Source organism: Pyrus communis, chromosome 16 (genome assembly GCF_041283825.1).
Source record: "Pyrus communis isolate YQ-2024b chromosome 16, ASM4128382v1, whole genome shotgun sequence".
In the NCBI taxonomy this organism is placed as follows: Eukaryota; Viridiplantae; Streptophyta; class Magnoliopsida; order Rosales; family Rosaceae; genus Pyrus; species Pyrus communis.
The window spans coordinates 7612347-7631635 of record NC_142580.1 but is presented as its reverse complement, the minus strand read 5'-3'; the positions used below and the strand labels follow the sequence as shown (position 1 = coordinate 7631635).

At 37.2% G+C, this 19289-nt stretch overlaps 1 protein-coding gene across 4 annotated transcripts; it reads right to left on the bottom strand.

Annotated features, from left to right (window-relative positions):
- Positions 1-908: 908 nt before the first annotated feature.
- LOC137732336 (small ribosomal subunit protein eS27y-like) lies at positions 909-19002 on the bottom strand. Of its 4 annotated transcripts, XM_088687728.1 has the most exons (8): positions 18425-19002; positions 17687-18332; positions 17491-17594; positions 17199-17324; positions 16913-17022; positions 1538-1639; positions 1406-1434; positions 909-1284 (listed from the first exon to the last, which is right to left on the bottom strand). In XM_088687728.1, exons 5-8 carry the CDS (start codon positions 16985-16987, stop codon positions 1158-1160), a joined length of 333 nt encoding a protein of 110 aa, XP_088543854.1. In that variant the 5' UTR covers positions 16988-17022; positions 17199-17324; positions 17491-17594; positions 17687-18332; positions 18425-19002; the 3' UTR covers positions 909-1157. The 4 variants fall into 4 exon arrangements, with proteins under 4 accessions (XP_088543854.1, XP_088543855.1, XP_088543856.1 ...); XM_088687729.1 differs by having other exon boundaries at positions 16913-17012; positions 17491-18332; XM_088687730.1 differs by lacking the exons at positions 17491-17594; positions 17687-18332; positions 18425-19002 and having other exon boundaries at positions 17199-17484.
- Between the last annotated feature and the right edge of the window lie 287 nt (positions 19003-19289).

Genomic DNA, 19289 nt, shown 5'->3' with positions numbered 1-19289 from the left:
GAGAATGGGCAATATGTTTCAGCGGGAAGGATAGTCACCTTCGCGGCATCAACCACTTTTTTTTATTTTTATAGTACAACTTAAGGGAAGAAAGAATTCCGTTAAATCACATAATGAGCAACTTAATTTTGTATCGAATTGGAAGATCCAAAAAACACTGAGCCTCAACATACCCACCAATGCACCAATAAGTTCTTGAAGTGCATAAATAAAGAAAAAAGGCAAACTAAAGCTAAAAACTAAAGCCAAAAATTTTGAAATTCAAGAAAGAAGTTTTTAGTTTTTAAAAAAGGTGAAAACGAAATGGTTATCAAACACGTTATTAGAAAATGAGTATTATTCCTCCGGAGAAGTCATTATAAGTATTTTATGTTTAAATCATTGCAATTCTCTGTCATTATAAGTATCAAACACGTTATTAGAAAATGACAACTTACAACATTAATCAGCACCCCAAACACTACGTACAGAGCAGCTTAAGATATCAGGGTGCAGAGAGAGAATGAAATCTACAAAACTCAGATGCACTCAACTACAACACATGATCTAATTCTAATCATCAGAACACTCGCTCGTAATACCAAAGGGTTATCGCTACACAAGGGAAATTCCAGATTCAACTACAAAAGCTCCCTGTATGCAAACTAAAAGCCTTACTCCCTTAAATAAATGATAGATATGGAGCACAAGCTGAATCAGTGATTCGGTATTCAGCCCTCCGACTAAATAAAACAATGTGAAACCCAACAATCGAGGCCAAATCACTTGCAAAGCATTTGCATATCAACACACAATATACATTGAAAACAATTTGGTGCATCGATGAACAAAAGTAGCAGCTATAACATTTCCATGACAGAGAAATTGATCACTGATAATCTGTAAGTGGAACTTAAAGGGCAGGCATATGAACACTTCAAACAATCCATAAGAAGTGCAAAAGGTAATGTAACCACCAAAATTAACTAAATATTCATAATACTACACTCTCATGGTAAAGGTCCAGACCGCTGCCCTAACAAATTACATATTCAAAAGACTATAAAGAAAAAAGCAAAGGCAAAAACGAGGAGAACCAATATTTCAACCTTAAATGACCCTCACAAAGCTCTTCTGCAATTTGCCGAATACATGTAAATGCGATCAAAGCACGAGCATCAGTCCCCCTTTCTTCTGAAGGAGCAACCCTCGGTGAGCCTGGCTCGGCCTCCAGTAGGCTGGCACAACACTGTCTGGCAGTTCCCACACACCACAACTGTTTGCGAGTGACTGAACACGGTTGTTCTGCGCAAATGGTTTTCACTTCGTTACACTTACACTCAAATTTAAATCATATATAGAAACTACTACAACAAAATCATCTCAACGAGTACAGGAAGATATCGAAATAGGCATCATTACTTACATGCTGAAGCATCCTTGGCACTTAACATCCTGGGCGCATTTAAAACAATCAAAATTAACAATCTTCACCAAAGAAAACAAAAATTATACGAAAACGCAAGCGTCAAATCGATAATTACGTACTATTAGTTACCATGAAAAAAGAGTTGGGCGTCTGCACAAGCCTCTTGAGCTTGTGCTTCCTCTTTTCGAGCTCAGCTGGTGGGTGAAGCAAATCGATATCGTTCTGAAGCACCTGTTTACAACCAGCCATCAAAATCCACTACTAATCAATCCATTTTCTCACAAACCCATTATCTTTCCCAATTAATTTAACAAAAACAGAACGACCCAATTCAAAAAATCGCTCATCAGTGACATTCAACACATTAAACCAGTTTTAAAAAGAACAGGCGATATGGAACTGGGGATAAATCTGTGAACCGAATGAAAATACCGATTCCGATCAGAAAAATTGGTCGAAAATATATGAAAAACAAAATATTTATGTGTTGGGTTCTAAGTTCTAACCATCTTGATCGATACAGATTGTAGCAAACCAGAAAACACAGAGCCGCAAGAACCTTTAGAGAGAGCTGGAGTGCGTGAGAGGAGCGATGGTTGCCTAGAAAATTTGAGTCTAGATTTACCTAGTTGACAGGGAAAAGGGTAATATACAATTCTTTTTGTTATTTACATTGTTGCTTGATGATTAACAAGGCTTTATTGCTTGATGATTAACACGGCCTTATTTGTCTTGGTTTTCGATGATGAACTCGATCACGTGTGTGTTTATATGAGCAGTCTAAGCAAACGCAGCAAGGAGCTGAGCGACTAGCCCTTTCCAGTGTGGAAGGGCAAAATGGAGGAAAGTGGATTGTCATTGATACTGTTATGTTGTGCTTGTTGTAGGATCGTCGTTTTTAGTTGTTGAAAATTAGTTTTGATTACGTATTTACTCTAGTTATTGTATGTTTGATTTTTCGCATAAACCATGCACCACAATATTCGTGGAAAACTGAAAATTGTTTTGTTGTTATGGAAATTTCCAATAGCCATACGAGGGCTCAAACTTTCCGTAGTGTGTATTTTGACTAAATTATTGAATGACCAAGGCCATTTTTGTGTTTCCTAGAACATATGAATCTTGTACTTCTGTATAACATTTGCCATGACATGCTTCATTGATATTGTTAGTTCCTTTCTCTTTGGGTTTTAATATTGGGCTTCTTTCTTTATTTATTTATTTAGGCAAAGTGATAGCTCATGCTCTTGATGAGAACGCTAGAGCGCTGCACTTTGGAGGCTCGTTGTGGTTATTTGTGTAGTTGAAATTTTCTTGGTGTTACACTTGGATATTTTCACTGAAGACATCGTCGGTGACTTTTAATAAAGCATCGGTTGGGTTGGGGTTGAGTTTCAACCCGTGGCACAAACCTGTCTTAAATGTATTTTAGATCTCGTATTGAGTTTTAATACAAGCGATGTTAAGAGAAGAGAATGTACTTGGATTACCAGATTAAATTTAATGGTCGAATATAACAAGAACAAAAGTTCCATAATGAAATTAGGTTGGATAGTGGCCGATTCAGGAAAATAACTTGCATAACACGATTATATTGTCACGTGATATTTTGTGTCAATGAAATAAAGACATGTGGATGCGGGATTCGACCATGGAGATGAGAATAAAAAGGTTTGAATGAGTAACTAAGTTTTGTAGCAGACTTCTATATAAGGAGTTGATGTTCATATTTGTGTTCGATTCCTAATTTTGCAAAAGAGTATATTGTAAACAGAGCTGTTTTTAAGATTTATAATTCTTTCTAACATAAACGAAATTTCAACAAACCCCGCACCCACCCACCCCCCCCCCCCCCCCCCCCAACCCCCCCAAAAAAAAAATATCACAAAAACAAAAGTTTGAACAGAAAGCCATTTCGAAATCCAAATTTACACTTCTAAACACATAATATTCAAACTAGAAAGTTAAATGAGCCTTGACCAGTTGCATATACATTGTTCATTCAGTTTTAATTATTTTCTTTTTCCATGAATTTTCTTTCATTCTTTGTATTTTAAATGGTAAATAACAACCAATTGGAAAACGCACACAAAATAAGACAAATATATTTGTAAAAAACAAAAGAAATAAGACGGGACTCAAAATCAAAGGTAAAGAAACATGAAAAAAAAAAAAAAAAATTAATAAAGCCACTCACATGCGTGGAAGTGTCCGATTACATTTTAGTTGATCTTTGTTGGTTTTTGCTCTCTGGTGATTGTATGGTTGGGAGATGGCATGGGCAATAATGGAGGCATGTCTTTGCATGATATGGTTTTGACGGACGCTTGTGTACATCTGCGTAGCGTTTGTAAAGCACGTGGGGTTGAAAATGAGATTGCTAGGGCCAGGGCCATGGCTTGTGGCACCTTCTACAACTCCTGTACATAAATTAATAAGCTTTCTTTTACTATGTAAAACCTCACACTTCCTTTTCCTTCCTTTATTTTCTCTCTTTCATTTTCTGTGAAACTTTCTTTTACTTGCACATCTCTGGGGAAACCCCAGTTTTGCTTCTTCATCAATTAATGTCTTTGGTTTAGGTCTATCTTGCCCCTGTACATAAAACTGGGAAACACGGAGTGAGGGACAAAGGCTGCTGTACGGCTAAGCATAAATGGGAGGAATATTAACTTTGAGAATTTTAAATATGAAATATATGGTAAAAATTATTTGTTGGAAACTTTATAGTTAACAAGAACCCTAAATCACAACATATGCACATGCATCTGAAAAAGAATTTGGCTCAATTTGACACCAAATCAAATAGTTGGAAAAGAAAGAAATAATAGTTTCTCACCTTAGCCTGCTACATGGCTATTGCGGAAAAGAGGAAAATACAATATTGGATCATCATCCATCTCATTTTGTTCAAGAGCAACTGGGCCATGTCGAAGAATTAACACTAAGAAAAGGAACGATCTTCTGCCCACTATCATCCTTTATGTTCTAAAGGTGATAGACCCAGAATGTAGAACGTATTTTTCATGTGAGCATGGACGCTTCTTTTATATACACAAACATAACCAACTCCCACCTATCATGGGAAAGCCAGCCTGCTTAATTCAGCAGCGCAACATCAGACGTTAATAAGGAAGCGTACAGCAGCAATTGTTGTATCCACGTTCAAAACATGAATGTGGTTTGCCATGTTTCTGTTGTGCCTTGGCTGATTATCTTCACCAACATACAAACCCACAGTTGAATAGTTTAAAATACAAGAAATAAAGACACCGAGAAATTTACGAGGTTCGGCAAAAACCTGCCTACGTCCTCGGAGAGATACTGCTCTTCACTATGAGAAAAACAGTACAAGCTACACATGAGTTAAATCGACATAACCCAATCCCATATTCCTTGTACACTTACTCACAGAATTTTCCCAAGAGCCTCACTCTACCCCAAGAGTTCTTTTACAAGAGACCTTTCACTCTAGCTCTCTTGATTTCTCTCACCCTTGCCCATGGTAGAGCCAAATGCTCTCACCATCTCTTTTTAAGCTTTTCTTCATCCCCTTTCTTCTACCCGAAAGCCAATAATTATGGCTTTGAAAAAGCCACAAAACAAGGAACAAATCAAGCCACAAAACAAGGAAACATAATCCTCATCATGATGTTCCCTCATCAATATTGTTTTGTTTCCTAGCCTAATTTGGCCACTATCCAACAATCTCCACCTTGGCCAAATTGTACCAAAGTCCATTGGCCTTACGTACCAGCATGCACACTCTGAATCAACCTCGTTGGTCCTGTTCCGATTCAGTCACTGCCAATGCATGTGCAGCTGCTGCAAGCAAAAAAAAACATTTAGCTTCAGACAGGATCTCGACACATCCTCGTCTCCTCCAGCAGGTTTTCCTCCTCTTCATTGTCTGCAACTTGGAAACTTGTCAGTGCACCCATTTCCAGCAACACCCGTCGAGCCAGACAAACATTCCTCACACTTCTCATTCTTCAGGACCATCTCATCACCTGTGAATCCCATAGCTCCACCTGCTGCAAAACCCCTGCAACACTTGAGACTATACATCACCAGGAGATGTGTTGCTTCGAGTACCTAGAGGGCATACTCGAAGTCTTCCGCCACAAAATTGCTGCTACCTGGACCAAGATCATCCTTTCTTTTTCTCAAAGGACAATTTATCTTTTTATGCCCGAATTCTTTGCAGTCATAGCATTGTGGTCCCTTGCCTTTGGAGCTTGATTTGAACCTGCTGTCTCTCTCAAATCCTCCTCCCAATTTTCTTCCATGATTCCAACCTTGAACAGCTAAAGCAGTCTCGTGCCCACCATCAACAATGGTCTTCCTCTTTTGTGTATCATAAGACACCAAAGAAGCCTGCACCTGCTCCAAACTTACTGTATCTTTTCCATGCAATAAGGTTGTCACAAGATTCTCATACGAATCTGGAAGTGAGGTAAGAAGTAAGAGGGCTTTATCTTCTTCCTCAACCTTAACATCAACTTTCCTCAATTGATCCAAGTATCCATTGAACACATTCATGTGGTCCATGAGATTCCCGCCTTCATCCATCTTCAGCTTGTACAGCTTCCTCTTCAGATGTAACTTGTTGGTCAAACTCTTAGCAATATAGAGTTTTTCCAACTTCTCCCACAGTGCAGGCGCAGAATCTTCATCCATAACATTGTTGATAATGTTATCAGCTATGCAGTGTCGAATCATGCTAACACAACGCGACTCCAGCTCCTCCCACTGGTCATCTGTCATTTCTTTAGGCTTCCCATCTTTTCCCTTCAAAACTCTAACCAAGCCTTGTTGAGTCAAGACATCCTTTACTCTCATCTGCCAGAGAGTAAAACTGCCCTTCCCATTAAACTTCTTAACTGAAAACGACATGTTTGTAGTCATCATGGTGAATAATAAATCTGAACCTTCAATGAACCAAAGCTTCCAACAAAGGTCTGATACCAATTGTTGTGCCTTGGCTGATTATCTTCACCAACATACAAACCCACAGTTGAATAGTTTAAAATACAAGAAATAAAGACACCGAGAAATTTACGAGATTCGGCAAAAACCTGCCTACGTCCTCGGAGAGATATTGCTCTTCACTATGAGAAAAACAGTACAAGTTACACATGAGTTAAATCGACATAACCCAATCTCATATCCCTTGTACACCTACTCACAGAATTTTCCCAAGAACATCACTCTACCCCAAGAGTTCTTTCACAAGAGACCTTTCACTCTAGCTCTCTTGATTTCTCTCACCCTTGCCCATGGTAGAGCCAAATGCTCTCACCATCTCTTTTTAAGCTTTTCTTCATCCCCTTTCTTCTACCCGAAAGCCAATAATTATGGCTTTGAAAAAGCCACAAAACAAGGAACAAATCAAGCCACAAAACAAGGAAACATAATCCTCATCATGATGTTCCCTCATCAATATTGTTTTGTTTCCTAGCCTAATTTGGCCACTATCCAACAGTTTCCACGTATCTTTTCACATCAACCTGAATGTCCTCAAAATAAGGGTAGTGTTTTATTTTTCATAATAAATCTTATTACTTCTTATTATCTCATTGTATTTATCCTTAAGAGTAGCTCCACCTCTAGGGGTAGGCCGGCTCAAAGCACAAAAAATGGCTCGGCACTCCCCAAAACTCCTCCAGCCCAACCTAATAGGCTGGCACCCAACTCAAGCTCTCCAGGCCGGCCTAGAATGTCTTGAGCCAAAGGACAGGCTATGTGATGTCAGGCAGACGCCAGCCTAACATCATAGCCCGCTGATATTTTTTTTCCGTTAGACGCGTGGGAAACACGCGCGAGTGGGCGCGCGTTCCCGACAAACAAAAGCGGTGTGGCCTGCCGTTGCAATGCACCAATTTCTAACCCATGAGTGGCCATGTGGCTCGTTATGGGCCATTGGATTTCCAACGGTAAAAAAAATTTGAAATTTGTACCCAACGACTAGTTGACGTGGCGCGTTCTGGACTGTCCAATCCCAAGATCAACGGTCCACGATTTTCGTCCAAAAAATGAAAGATAAAAAAACACCAAACGGATAGAATTATGACCATTGGTCACATGTACACATCTGGGTTGTTGGATTTGAATCTTTTTCAAATCCAACGGTCCAGATTAATTAAATTATTAAAAATTATTAAAAAAATGTTTAAAAATACAGAAAAAATTAAAAAAAAAAATTTCTATAAAGACATAATCATCATCTTTCACCTTACACCACATTTCACTATTTTCAACACTTTCAACCAAAGCTTTCGTATACTTTTTTGTGTGGAAAAAATGGTTACGTGGAAGCTCATCGAAGATGTTATGTTGTGTCAATGTTGGGTTCAAATTACTCATGACCCGCTTACGAGTAATGAGATGGAGTTGCGAGAAATGTGGAGTAGAATTACGGAAGCGTTTTGCGATAGGCTTGGAAAAGACACAAGAAGTAAAGGTTTTCAAGGTTGTTGGAAAAAAAACTCAACATATCCTTTACTTGTTGGAAAAATGCTCTCTCTCATGGTTCCACTAATCTGTGTAGTGGGACAAGTTTAACGGATCAGGTGGCAATATTTTTATTTATTTATATGTATTCCACCCGCATCAATATTTTAATTTATTTATTTATGTTACACCGGCATTTTATATTATTGTCTTATCCCACATTTTATAGACACTACAAGCACAAGAATTCTATAATGCAAAAAACCACAACAAATCATTCACCAAATGGGAATGTTGGGAAATTGTCAAAGATTGTTGGTTTAGAAGTTGTCATGCACGACATCCCTCTACACAGTTCGCCAAAAGCAGACCTGGCAGAACAGGAAGGCGGCACATTTGAAGAGACAGAAGGGACGCCTGAAGAAGTGTCCAAGACGCAGCTGACTCGTCGATCCCTAAGGCCTCAAGGTAAAAAAGCTGCAAAGAAAAAAATGAGTTCTTGAAAAAATGACTACACAAAATATATGGACGAACTTGCGCGCCAAGGTGAATTGAACATGGCACGGGAAGCAGCTCAAGATGATGAGGCAAAAGCTACGACTATGGAAGCAATCTTAATCGAGAAAGCCAGCTGCTTAGAGAAGAAATGACAGCTCAAGTAGATCGTGATACTATGAACAAGCCTCCATAAGGAATGTCCATTTAGGGTTCCTTAGGGTTCCAACATTATAATCATAGCTTACTACATGACAACTTTTAAGTGCTTGCTAGTGATACTCTAGTGGCATGTTACGCCCCCACACAAGTTTTCCACCACATCAAGTGTTTCGGAGATCTTTCACCAAGTATTTCCTCTGGATTCGTTGTCAGCTTTGGATTTTATCAATTGCATCGTAAGTGGAAAACGTCTCACTTGATGAGAAAAAAAAAAAAAAAAAAAAAAAGGGAGTTTTAATGAAACACTCTCGGTATTATTCACTTTTAACGAAAACTCATATTTTTACTTTTCCCTGATACTATTCATTACATATTTATTTGTCATTTTTATTAAAACTAAATTTTTTTGGATTTTTCGTTAGTTTTCCCAAAAAAAAAAAATGCTAATAAGACGATAGTGCTTATTTTCTATGGATCACACACTATAACACTAAAAAGGCGATATAATGCTTATTTTCTATTGATCACACACTATATAGTGTGCAAATTTAATTTAAAAGTTAGTCTAAGTAGCATTACTCTTTGATAATCTCTTTTCAACACTTTCTTTTTCTTTTCTTTTTTTTATTTGTTTTCAGACAGTGAATTTTTTCCCGCAACGGATTTGGAATTCCCCGTCAGATATTCCTGCAAACCCACACCGTCAAATTTCTCTGTCTCTCTTTGCATCCCCGCAACGACCCGCCATTCCTTCCACCCCAAGTCACCATCGTTCCCACCCTGAGCGCACACACCCAACCACCCCAAGCCCACTCGCAACCCCCTTTTCAGACCATATTTTTCAATCTCTTGCCCTCACCGTCCGTCCACAATTGAAAGCACCGGCCTAATTTTTAGAAAAATGGAGATGGAGGTATTGCAGAGGCGGCTGGGGTGTCTTTGGATGCAGTTACGTGCGGCGGGATGGATTGGGGGTGGAAGTCGAAGATCACAGCCTGGACCCGGTGGTTATGGAGGAAAGACAAAGGAGGTGGGGTGGATTCGAAGAAGGAAGGGGGAAGGGAGAAAGAGGAGGAAATAAGGAGGGCTTGCTGCTGGGAAGCGGGAGGTTGAAGATGAATAGTTATGTTAAAAAAAAGAGTAATTATTTATACTATGTTTTTATACCACATTTTCATATCATCTTAGATGACATTTGATTGAATTAATCAGATTTTTAAATTTAGTTTATTATTTAATAAACTAATAATTAAGAAAAACTAGTTAATAAAATGATGATTGTGGTATACGATGAATTTTTCTCCTTCTTTTTCTTGGGTTTTGCAAATTTTTCAAATGATATGGTTGTCACATCAGATATCACCTAAGGTGGTATAGAAATGTGGTATAAAAACATGGTATGAATAACATTACTCCAAAAAAAAAAGAGTAATGTTATTCATACTATGCTTTTGTACCACATTTTCATAACATCTTAGGTAGCATTTGATTTGAATAGCCACATCATTTGAATTAATAAAATTTTTAAATTTAGTTCATTATTTAATAAACTAATAATTAAGAAAAAATAGTTAATTAAATAATGATGGTGGTATACGAAAAGTCTTTATCTTTCATTTCCTTGGTTTTTGCAAAATTTTCAAATGATATGACTGTCTATATCAGATATCACCTAAAGTGGTATAAAAATATGATATGAATATTATTACCCTAAAAAAAATTTAGAAGGGGAATGGGGTAACAGGGAAGGGAGAAAGAGGGAAGAAAATGAGGGTGGGTCCTAGAAGCTTTAAACGACGCGCGGCAACACCTCATAAGGCCACATGTTATTTTTATTTTTTCTACAAATTACTAAAAACACAATAAAAATCCTTAATAATTGCTCCACAAGTTTAAAAAATATGCAACCGTGGTGGTTTCATCCTCTATTATTTGATGATGGTTAGATCATATCGTTTGTATTTTTGACATTCGGGGAAGTCACGACGTTGTTGTTGGTGAATCAATCCCTAGATTCAAGCCGACGCTTACAACCCCAATGTCGTTGTTGGTGAATTAATTCCCAAAAGCAATGAATTTTGAAAGGTGGGTAAAGGCCGCCATTGAAATTGCGAAGTTTGCAAAGTGTGATTGGGAGAGAGTGACGAGGATGTTAGTGGTGTTTTAGTCAAAGTACTTTGATAAAAAAAAAAAATCAAGGACTAATAAAATTTTAGTCAAACAATATTGATAGTTATGACCGAATTCTAACTTTCACATACAAAAATTATCCCAAAAAAAAAAAAAAATAAATTCTATAAGCTAAAGGATTATTAAAAAAAGAAAAAAATCTCGTTTTCTAATAGAAAGTGAAGTCTCATTGAACGAAATAATAATTACAACTCAGTTTATACAATCATCATTATTTGTTAATTAAACATAACCGACTAACCTAAACAAGGATTAGACGAATAAAAAATTTCTAACTATACTTCTAACTGTACTTCTAACTATACTTCTAACTGTACTTCTAACAAACTTCTAAATATACTTCTTGTACTCAGTGACCTACTTCTCTTTAATTTCTTGTCACTTAACATACATGTTTTTTCCGTTAATCATGGTTTGTGTAAGACTTTAAGTTTTCATGCGTGTTTATGTCTTACCAGATTCTTTTTTTCATGTCTTAGTTGTCCTTCTGGAGTGCATCTAACATGAGTTTGGTAAAAGAGTGCCAGTAAATATGAGTCCTGGAGGATGGAGATGGAGTGTCATTTAATATAATTAGGACTCTACAAATCATATTCTCATGGGAAACAATCTCTACTAATCCTATTTCTTCATTGACTACGAGTTTGATGGTCAACCCTAAACATTGATGGAGGTGTTAGAATATGAGTAGAGAATGTGTGTTATAGCCGACTATTTGGATTCAAATTCGTGCGTATAGAATTCTAATATATAGAGGTTTTGAATTATATGTAGGATTGAAACTCGTAGTCTATGTAATTATTATTGTCCTATATATATAAAAGGTCTCTGCTCTCACAAAACAAACGCTCTACATATTGAATCAAGCAACGAGAAGGTTTGTTATCGAAGTTGAGTCATGGCTTCTTTTCTTCGAGTTCTGCAGGTTAGTTAGTTCTTCTCGTGTATATTTATGATTTGTTAACCTAATCTTGATTACTGAGGTTTATATATGGTTACTCTTAAAGGAGATGGTAGATATACGTCTTTTTGTCTCAAATGCAGTTTGTTGAACTTGTGTTGACACTACTATACCTTCTTGTGTTGCCATTGTTTCATTGTTGCAGGAGATCCGTGTTTTATTGTTGGAAGAGCTCCAGGACCATTTTCAGATTCACCGCCGACTCATTACACTCTAAAAATAGTCATTTTCCTTGCTAAAGAATTGGGCGGATGGATTCAAGTCGGAGGAGTTCAGGGCTGGAGGATACGAGTGGTAGATGTTTTCTCTTTTTTTTTTTTTTTCACGATCTGGATAGTGGACTGGGACACTGGCTAAAATGATCCGTTTTAAAAAATCGATTGTTGAAATTTTTTTGTGTGTGTGTCGTTAACAGCTGATCCTTACGTCATCGATATTTAATTATGATCTGTTCGTATTTGAGTGTTTATCTCTGATGATTTCAGACAGTTTCCCTATAATGCATACCTTATGATTTGAAGGAATATATATTCTTTTTAATTTTCACCACATGAATACATTGTCATGTGTGCTCTCACAGGAAACTGGTGCTTTACCCAAATGGAAACAAGAAGAAGAACGTGAAAGATCACATCTCAATGATCTGAGTCTGCTTAAAAATGGCCGGAGCACATTTACTTCAACCTGGTTGGGAAGTACTTGTTGACTTTGGATTGTTTTTGCTTGATCAGAACAAGGCAATCTACTTGGTCCTTATGGGTATATATGTATATTATACATCCATCCATTTGAATTTAATCACTTCTCATGCATCCATATCAGATGTACCGGTTAATTTTGTGTTGCAATATAATACTCATATTTTTCATTTTGGTCTGGCGTTGCATTGTTCATTTTGGTCTGGTGTTTAGACCATACTAAAAAAAAATCTCTCGTACACTTGGATCAAATTAAAAATGTTATGACTTAAATTGATATTTAATGTGATTTGCAATATGCTTTGGTTGTTGCTCAGCATCTCTACAGGAACACATGCATGAAGAATAACAGGACAAAATTAAAAGGACCAAGAGAACTGGAGGAGGGTTGGGAGGTATTGTACACTCTCTAGACAAAGAGATGGGTGCCACATTGTGTAAGAGTCTTTTTGGGGGGGGGGGGGGGGGGGGGCACCACATAGTGTACTTTTTTTCTCTAGACACAGAGCTGGGCTTGCAATCTCTCTAGACTGGGCGCCACTATATAATCCCAGCCTCTCTCACAGAGAACGACAACCACCACATAATTTCATAATTTTCATTTTAGTCATGGCAACAACACCACCCAACACCGGAGCCAATAGATCATCCATCCCACCTGAAAACCTAGAAATGAACCCCAAGACATTGGCGACTTCTTTCACCACTCTCCTTGCCCTTGGGGGGTTATTGTTCGCTATCGGTACCAGTGCTCCAGGTGCATTTGTGCACAACTAAGCCCACAAAAAGTTGGTCTGGATTGTGGGTTTCATATTTTATGGATTGTTATTTTTATCAGCTAATTAAAATACCCTATGTACATATGGCTTGCGTTATCTGTGACCTGGATAATGTTCTAGTTTGGCGTTAATGAAAACGTCTATCCCAATAAATATTTCGTCAAGATGGTGTTAATCATTAACTCTACTCTCACAGCCCTAATCTTTTTTAAAACACTCTTCCTTGTTGGAGTGTTTAAAAGCTTCCGGTTTCTGAAGAAAAACCTATCTTTCTGGGGTCAAAAAGCTTTTCTCAACCACCTAGAGAAAGCTAATCCATGGCTTGCCAACTGTGTAGATATGATATTTTATATAATTATTTCTGTAAAAATATTTGAAAATTTCTTTTTATATTAAGATTTTTTTTCATTTATACAAAGCTTTGCTTTTCCTGCTCCCCATGCACCCTCTGCTGCCTTCGCACCCCCTGCTGCCGTTGGATCTTGTTACCGTTGCTGCTGCTACTATTATTGCTCCTCGTGGTGGTGGAGGTCAAGCAGGTCATGTTTAGGGTAGGGTTTAAATATTCTATATTTAAAGACTTTTTGGTGGATTACTGTTCAAGTTATCAGTGTCCTGAAATCAGCTGACTTGTAAATTTGTAGAAATAATCTATTTATGTTAACTGATTTCAGGACATTGATAACTTGAACAGTAATCCAACAAAAAGTCTTTAAATATAGCATATTTAAACCCTACCCTAAACATGACATGCTTGACCTTCACCACCACAAGGAGCAGCAACAGCGGTAACAAGATTAACAGCAACAGGGGGTGCGGAGTTAGCAGAGGGTGCAAGGGCAGTAGAAGAAGCAAAGGCTAGTATAAATAATAAAATTCTTAATATAAAAAGAAATTTTCTAATCATTTTACAGAAATAATTATATAAAAGATCATACCTAGACAGTTGGCAAGCCAAGGATTAGTTTTCTCCAGGTGGTTGAGAAAACCTCTTGGACCCTAGAAAGATAGGTTTTTCTTTAGAAACCGGAAGCTTTCAAACACTCCAACAAGGAATAGTGTTTTAAAAAAGATCAAGGCTGAAAGAAAAAAGTTAATGATTATCTCCATCTTGACGAAATATTTCTTAGGATGGACGTTTTCATTGACGCCAAACCAGAACATTATCCTGGTCACGGATAACGCAGCCATACGTACAAAGGGTATTTTAATTTGGCTGATAAAAATATCAATCCATAAAATATGAAACCCATTGAGAAACCCACAATCCATACCAACTTTTTGTGAGCTTTGCTATGCACAAATGTACCTGGAGCACTGGTACCGATAGCGAACAATAACCCTCTAAAGGCAAGGACAGTGGTTAAAGAAACCGCCAATGTCTTGGGGTTCATTTCTGGGTTTTTAGGTGGGATGAATAATCTATTGGCTCCGGTGTTAGGTGGTGCTGTTGCCATGGCTGAAATGAAAATTATGAAATTATGTGGTGGTTGTGGCTCTTTACGAGAAAGGGTGGGATTATATAGTGGTGCCCAGTCTAGAGAGAGTGCACTCCCAGCTCTATGCCTATAGAGAAAGTACAATACGCGACGCCCCCCCCCCCCCCCCAACTCTGTCTCTAGAGAGAGTACAAAACGTGGGACCCAACTCTCTGTCTAAAGAGAGTGTACAGTACCTCCATGCCCTTCTACAGTCCTCTTGGTCCTTTTAATTTTGTCCTGTTATTCTTCCTGACTATGTTCTTGTAGAGATGCTGAGCAACAAATATCAATTTAAGTCATAACATTTTTAATTTGATCTAGTGTACGAAAGATTTTTTTAGTATGGTCTAAACACGAAATGACATATCATATGTTTTTGTATAAATAGTGAAATATGTACGTTAAAAAATAAAATAAATAAATAAAAACTTCACCATTTATATAAAAACATATAGTATACTACTCTTGTTCCAATCAAAATAAAAGACCGGTTGGAAAAATCAACTGGGCTCTAGGCGGTGCTAAGCGGCTAGGCAGTTCCTCACCCTCATACATAAAAAATAAAATAAATAAAACAAAAAAAAGGCATGTGTTAAGTCTCTTTATTTTTTCTGTCTGAAATCATCAAATGGACACATATTCAATAATGGTATGGGCAATGTTTACCTCTGTGGGAAGATTGGAGCTTCAATGTGCCACCATTTCCATAGTAGGACTTGCTGGTTTTGGTTTTTGCAGAGAAGATTTGACTATTGTGAGCGGCTAAAGGTGAGTGGGTGTATTGAAATGAGAAAGGAGGGTCAAGCATTGAAGCTAAAATGATAGATGAAGAGCGGCTAGGGTTCTTCATTATAGGGAAGTGAGAGCTTTTTTTTTTATTTTTATCTTAATGAGAGGTTTGAGAGAAATGGGAGACGGCCGAGTGAAATGAGAGAGGTCCTGCTATTATTGAGAGATATTTCTCATATTCTAGAGAGAGGTCTAGGGTTTCTAAAAAGCAATCAGAAGTGAGAGAAATGGGGGCATATCTAAGCCCTTATTTTGGAATCTTAAGAAGTTCACCACATGGATGCATGACACGTGTGCATACCATGTCTGTTGAAAAGGACGTTCTGACACGGAGAGACAAACAAAGAGTGTCGCAAATGCGAGGGATTTTTTTTTTTAAATGAACATGTTGCTGCTAAATTAGCATATATTGTAGCTGTTGCTAAAGATTGACACCGATATGGACTTGGTAGTGTTGGTCAACGCATCCTTACAAGTTACCAGATCTCCAGTTCGAACCCTGCGTCCATCATATTTTTCCTTTTTCTTCTTTTCTTTTTGTTTTATTATTTGTTTATTTTAATTTATTTGTTTCTCTTATGCTTTTCCTTTCTTTTAGTTTATTTATCTTAGGCGTTTTTATTAAAGTATGACATAAAATCAATTATCTCAAATTTTTGTTTTACAATAATTAATTGGAATTTGCTTTGCTTAGCCCTATGGAGAACGACCTTGCGAGATCTGTTTATCCTACAATACTCGTTACTATGGTTATATAACATATATGCTTAATGTGTTTTTAAATTTTGGATTTGTTGAATACTTTTTTTGCAGTTTATCATTCTTTTATTATCTTATCCATGGATTTCATACAAGTATAATTTTTTGTTAAGTGTCAATATGCACTTATTTACAAGATATACAAGAAATTTACTTAAATCAGCGTAGGCGCCCGTCTTGACCCCGCCTAGCCGCCTAGGTGTCAAGCGCCAGCCTGCTGCCCGACTAGCGCCTAGTATTTTTTAGAACCTTGGTGCGGACACATAAGAAATCAAATGGGGGGCATATAGGTAAAACTGAAATAGAGTTCATTTGTGATCATGAAGGTGCGAAAGAAATTTTTGTTTTGCTCTATTTTCATATGATGTGGTTAATTTCAGGAAGAAACCATATATAAAGGATTCCAGTGCAAACAATGCAACATATAGTGTTAAAAAGCGGATGAGGAATATATAAAGCCTAAGAGCAACAACATACAAATGAGTAACATGTAAGGAATGTTAAAATAGAGAAGACATTGATGTGCAATGTTGTACTGGAGAAGGGCATACATGTAGAATAATATCCTAGAAGATGGTGGACTCAAGAACCAAATTGTCTTACAGCATGCTTCTCGATAGTTTTAGAAATGGATTCCTATATTTCAACGATTGGCACTTTAAGATAAGACAATTTTATTTAAAAATAAATTATCAGATGCATACATATTACTATGTGAGAAGGGTTGAGACTTTTACCTCAGTACTAAACCTGCCTATTGGTAAAAAGAGAATACAAAATACCCGTGCATGATATTTTCTTCGTTGCTTCATTCCAAAGAGGAAGGCTTATCATAAGCTTCAGGAATATGTAAAAGAAAGGTAAGTATATGAATTCTCAAAATAAAATTGAAATCAAAATTCTTATTTCTAAAAGAAATTGAAGACAAATTAAGATTAAATTATAAATTGAACATATATTAAGAGTATATTCAACATTACTTTCTCAAGAACTAAATTATTGTGTATCAATGCTGCTTCTCACCTAGGATCAGTTCAATAATTTTAACAAAGAAATGTGCTGCAGATCGTTGCTTTTGATCATCTTGCTCATTTTCTTTAGCTCTATATTGTCATGGTCATCTCAATAGCTGGTGCAACGATGTAGGTCCTACAGTAAGAAACAAAAAAGATACAAATTAACTCTTAAAATGGCTAGAGGCAGCAACATCTGCAAGTCAACGATGGGGAACAATGTCTCCATATCGTGTCAATACTTCCTCAAAACCATTGCAATACCAGAACGATAATATCGAGATCAAAACTCTAACCAATACCAAAAAGATATTTCTTTTCATTTCAATTTTAAGAAAAGAACTCTATCGCCTCATTGATTATGACCAGACGGTGGAGATTGAACTCGTGTGTACACCTGGAGCACCTGATTATACATTGAACGTAAAACAAAATTTAAATCAAGTCGAGCAATAATTATGAGAAAATAAACTAAAAGGGATTTGAGCTGAGAGTTACGATTCGAAGTGCGGGCTGTGGAGGGCGCAGGTTAGCGGCAGCGGAGGAGGGGTTGAGTTAGGGCTCAATGAGAGAGAAGGTAGTGCTGCTGTACTTGTGGAGGTGCGCCGGGGGGTGCACTGTGGTTGGGGAGACGTGGCAGGTGACGAGTGGAGGCGGAGGAGGACAAACGGAAAGGAAGCAGAGAGGCACCAACCCTCACTCATCCACAAATTGAATCAACCATGAAAGAAAATTAATTCGACGAATTAGAATCAAACTAATGAAATTGAACTGAACAAAACCCGAACTCAAATTTATTGGACTGGAATCAAACTAATGAGATATAATAGAACAAAACCCTAACTCAATTGATGCCCCTGTTAAAAACCCATCACTGATGTTAAAATTGTATTTGCGTAAATTGGGTATGAGTGAGTGTACTGACCTTCTCCGCATGTCGTGTTCGAAATGGGAAGAGATTAAGATGTGATTTCATGTTAAAATCATGAAAATGGAAACTTTATATGGAAATTGAAGCTACAAACTTAGAATCGAAAATCAGACCGTTGTTTTAAACATACCCAACTCAGTATAATTTGTTTGCCAACAATCTGAAGAGGCAGCATACCATTAGTCACCAATTTCACAAAAAACTTGTCAAAACCTGCAGATCCGCAGCAGACAGAAAAACAAAGACCTTAAATTTGTTAGCCCAGACATCGTCAAATGAGGATAAATCATTAAAAACAAACTTACCTTAAAGCTGCTGCCCCTACGATCGCAAGATGAGAACAAAACGCCGAACAAGAAAGGATTCGATACTGCCAAAAGACTAGAAACTAAATCCCCAAAAAATTAAACCCAGGATCTCTTCTGAGACTATTTTACAAAACAAAGAGCAAGGATTTGAGAGCAAAAGAGGGGCTGGCGAAGAGGGAGAAATTCGCAGCCTAACGAAGGCGAAAAACCAAGAGGAAAGAGAAAGGTAAAACAAAAAAGATGCGGTCGAAGAAAGAGAAAAGAACGATGAAAGACGCGTGGCCAACGGACTTAATACTGTAGCAAAGCATGAACAGTAAGTAAAGCAAAGAAACCAAGGGCATTTCAACCTTTCACTGTTAATGAACACTACTCTATCTCACATGATGAACAGTATGTTTTTGCTGGCTTTTGGTGTGTATACATATAATTTGTATTATTGACATCTGGGGAAGTCACGAAGTTGTTGTTGGTGAATTAATTCCTAGATCCGAGTCGCCGCTTACAACCTCGATGTCATTACTGGAGAATTAATCCCCAAACCAATGGATTTTGATAGGCGGGTAATGGCTGCCATTGAAATGGCGAAGTTTGCAGGGTATGATATAGAGAGAGTGACGAGGGTGTTATTGGTGTTTTAGTCAAAGTACTTTGATAAAAAAATATTAAAAATTAATAAAGTTTTAGTCAAACAACACCATGACCGAATTCTAATTTTTACACACAAAAATTATCAAAAATAAATAAATAAATACTATAGGCTAAAGGATAATTTTAAAAAGAGGATTACTAAAAAAAATCACGTTTTTTAGTAGAAAGTGAAGTTTCATTGAACGAAATAATAATTACAAGTCAGTTTATA